The following is a 4,381-nucleotide window of genomic DNA, read 5'->3' as shown; positions in this document are numbered from 1 at the left end:
AAAATTTTAAAAAATTGGCAACGTGAAATAATTTAACGTATATAATAAACGTGTAACAAACAATAACAGTGTCTCCCAATTTTCTTTTTTTCTTTTTCTTCTTCGAATTTATAAAATATCGATATAAAAGTTATAAATTGTGAATAGAAAAATTTTAAAAAATTGGCAACATGAAATAATTTAACATATAAATAATAAATAAATAAATAAACGTGTAATGCCAGTGTCTCCCAATTTTCTTTTCTTCTCCTTCTTCTTCGAATTTATAAACTATCGATATAAAAGTTATAAATTGTGGAAAGGAAAATTTTAAAAAAATTGGCAACGTGAAATAATTTAACGTATACAATAAACGCGTAATAAACAATAACAGTGTCTCTCAATTTTCTTTTCTTCTTCTTTTTCGAATTTATAAAATATGTGGAAAGGAAAATTTTAAAAAAATTGGCAACGTGAAATAATTTAACATATATAATAAATGTATAACAAATAATAATAATGTTTCCCAATTTTCTTTTTTTCTTTTTCTTCTTCGAATTTATAAAATATCGATATAAAAGTTATAAATTGTGAAAAGGAAAATTTTAAAAAATTGGCAACGTGAAATAATTTAACGTATATAATAAACGTGTAACAAACAATAACAGTGTCTCCCAATTTTCTTTTTTTCTTTTTCTTCTTCGAATTTATAAAATATCGATATAAAAGTTATAAATTCTGGAAAGAAAAATTTTAAAAAATTGGCAACGTGAAATAATTTAACGTATATAATAAACGCGTAATAAACAATAACAGTGTCTCCCAATTTTCTTTTCTTCTTCTTTTTCGAATTTATAAAATATGTGGAAAGGAAAATTTAAAAAAAATTGGCAACGTGAAATAATTTAACAAGATTTTAGATAGATGCAAAGTTTGAAAAAACTTTTATTTAGTTTGTGGAGAGAACTCTCGAGAAATAATAAACGTGTTTTTTTGTAATTCTTTTTTCCTACATAAGAAAAAATTTAAAAATTAACATTGAGGAAAAGAAAATTTGAAAAAATGATGAACAATTTGAAAATAAATCTCTCGAAAATATATAATATTTTTTTCCAAATTTTTTTTTTTTTTTTTGAGTTGTGATTCTCTTTTGTAATATTCAAATAACTTACGATTCCTTTTCAGTATAAAAATTAACATCGTGGAATAATTTAACGACGTTGCCTTTGAATACATTTGGAAGTTACGAAAATTTTCGAAAAATTTTATTCTCAATTTTATTCTCAATATTCGCATCCTTTGAATGAACCAAATTGTGAGATCCGTGGATTGGGAACCACTGTTCAAAACGTTTATAAATAAAATTTGAGCTCTTCTTGAAATTACGAGATGAACTCTGGTTGCAGATAATGGGACCACCGGGACCACCAGGCCCAGCTGGTACTCCTGGGCTCCAAGGTCCACCTGGCATAAAAGGCGACCGAGGACACGATGGTGCCAAAGGCGATCCTGTCAGTAATATTAAACAAAAAAATCATTCTATAATTGCAATTTGTAGAACACGCATCAACGCATTATAACATTATACATCATCAATGATATTATTTTGTATAATTTTAATACAATTTGTTACGCCATCCTTCTCAAAAGTTGAAACATTCCATCAAAATATTCATTTCAAAATATATTTCAAATTGAAAAGTTTATCTTAAGATTCTAGAAATGTTTCTCATTCTACTTACTTAAAAGTGAAAAATTTTGATGAATATCTTGAAGAATAAAGAAAAAGAAAAAGAATGACTAGAATAGAATATTTTAATCTGCAAAAGTTGTTAGAAAAAAAGTTTGTCGAGTTTAGTTAAATTGATATTATCTATTTCTTCTATATGTGTATTTTCACACGTATTGTAGTCGAGATTATATCGTGTGACATCAACGAGAGGGCGAGGAAACGAAAACGTGTTTATAACGATGGAATAGGAATATTCTCATTTGATTATTTTTTTACATTACAGGGAGAGAAGGGTGCCAAAGGAGATCCTGGTCCAATGGGACTACCCGTACGTATTTTCCTCTCAAGATTAGGTTTGTAGGTTAGGTAGGTTGTAAAACGCGATAAAATACCAGGAATAGAGTCAAATGCATACGATGGAACCATCCTCGAAATTTATTTATCCCTGAGGTATTAGAAAAGGTATCGAAGAAAAGTGTTAGTTTCGAAAAATAAAATGTTCGAAAAGTTCGTAGCGAAAATTAATGATGATTTTTTTTCTTCATAATTTTTTGCCATTTGTTTCGTCGTTCTTTTAATGCTGTTTGAATGTTTTCTTTTTCCATCGAAATAAAGCAAATGAAGGGATGATATTATTTTGTTATTTCGTTGAAATATATATATATATATATATATATATACTTTTTGTCATATTTTTTTTAAATATTAATTTTCAACTACTTGCTTGAAACAACTAATAAAATTTTTATTTTAAATTTCGTATATAATTAATTTTTGATTAGAAAAATAATTTATCTTAATAAAAAAAATTCTATGAACTTTTCGAACTATTATCTACTGTATTATAAAAAAAATTCTACAAATTCGATTTCCAATAAAAATGCAATAATAATAAATATAATCATATTGCTAGAATAAAAATACAGAGAAACAAGAAACGAAATAATTACACGATAAGTAATATATATGCATATCGATGCCATGAATAAAAGAAAAATTAAACAAAAAAAGAAATGGCATTCTAAAATAATGAACCAATATAAATATTCGTTCATACACGATACATTTAATTAGAGATGGGTCGAAATCTGATTTTTAGATTCGCGAAATTTTCTATGGTCTCAAAACTTTCGAAATTATCGAAACTCGAAATTCTCGATTTTTTTTACAGAATTTTTCAAATATATTTAGATTCATAGCCAGCCTAATAATATTTTATATCTCTATTTTCGTTTTCTTTTTTCCTTCTACATTATAATAATCTTCTTATAATTTATTTATTTTAAGTTATTTTTTTTCAATTTCAAAGTGATTACAATAATCAAAGAAGATTTAGACAATAGTATCAAATTTAATCCAAATCAGTGTTAAAGGATTATCTCAAAATGAATATTTAGAAATTTCAAAAATTTTATACTTTGATATTATAGAATGAATCGAATCTCTTATAAATAGTAATAGAAGACAAAAATTGTACAAAAAAATTATAAACATACCTATAATACAGTTTTACTAAAAAGTATTCTTTATTTGCCAAAAGGGATGAATATTATAGAACTTTGCACTTTTAAATATAAAATACAAGAAGATAATTAGAAGAAGATAATTATCAACATTTTTGAAATACACCAATTTCAGAATCAAATTTACATAAAACATCATTATTAGCTATATCATCACGAACTAAACTTAAATATAAATTTCTAAACTTAATAAAAATAATAATTTACAAAAATTAACAAATTGATCAAACTTTCACGAAAAATTTATCCATCAATTAGCTTAAGTTTCCACTTCACTTGAATCCATCGCTAATTTCAAACGAATTTCCCGAGAATTCGTCGAAAAAGTCGGTCGAGTTTCGAAGGATTTCGGGGTTTCGATCGACCCATCCCTTCGCCCCCCAATCGAATCACTGATCGACGCATCGATCTGTTTCTTTGCAGGGCCCCATGGGACTGAGAGGAGAGTCCGGAAAACCCGGGGATGCCGGGAAACCTGGTGCCATGGTAAGAACGCGGACCTCTCGCTCCTAACGTCATCGTTATTTGGCCTCGCTGCTGAATCATTTACTAGGCATTCACTAACGACCAGTGTAAAATCTCGATTGTCGCTCATTTTCGGCAAGAATATTCGTGTATTATACTTCTTCAGATCCCTTGATTGATTGCCTCTCGAGTATGTTTTCCCCCCCCCCCTGTGTCGTTACATGTAAAAAAAATTCGATTATTATTATTATTATTATTATTGTCATCCTGCAAGATGAGAAAAAAGAGAAAAGAGGGGAAAAAAAAAATTGATAGAAAAAAGAAAGGGACAACTCGAGGGACAAATCGAGAGACGGAATAAGGGAGGAGGATGAACAAACTTGTCGAAACAACTTCTCGATGTTGCAAGTCATATCATCGTTAGCATTTATTATGGATATAAGTGTATAATCGCGAGGACGAGTGTTAGTTAATCGCATTTGAGTCGAGTATCGAGTACGTACAACAGGAATGTCTGGCTCGGTGGATTTTCATAGGCTTATCGATTGGAATCTGACTAACGATAACTCCTTCAACGATGAGTAATGATAGGGGAGCTTAAAGGACCGTCCTTAAAGAGAAAAGAGAAAAAAAAGGGGGGGAGAGGGAATTTGCAGGCATAGTTATGATATATATATATATA

At 28.4% G+C, this 4,381-nt stretch overlaps 1 protein-coding gene across 2 annotated transcripts in view; it reads left to right on the top strand.

The window, feature by feature from the left end:
- LOC102678029 (collagen alpha chain CG42342-like) overlaps positions 1-3,989 on the top strand; it is a 25,194-nt gene extending 21,205 nt beyond the window's left edge. For both annotated transcript variants that reach the window (XM_031510514.1, XM_031510513.1), the window contains 3 exons: positions 1,386-1,490; positions 1,995-2,039; positions 3,658-3,989. In XM_031510514.1, coding sequence (XP_031366374.1) covers positions 1,386-1,490; positions 1,995-2,039; positions 3,658-3,747 — 240 coding nt within the window. In that variant the 3' untranslated portion in view covers positions 3,748-3,989. The remainder of the gene's footprint in view (positions 1-1,385; positions 1,491-1,994; positions 2,040-3,657) is intronic.
- The last annotated feature ends 392 nt before the right edge of the window (positions 3,990-4,381 follow it).

The sequence above is a fragment of the Apis dorsata genome, unplaced genomic scaffold (assembly GCF_000469605.1).
Source record: "Apis dorsata unplaced genomic scaffold, Apis dorsata 1.3 scaffold_233, whole genome shotgun sequence".
NCBI lineage: Eukaryota > Metazoa > Arthropoda > Insecta > Hymenoptera > Apidae > Apis > Apis dorsata.
The sequence above is the reverse complement of the archived record's forward strand: the minus strand, read 5'-3'. Positions and strand labels throughout refer to the sequence as shown.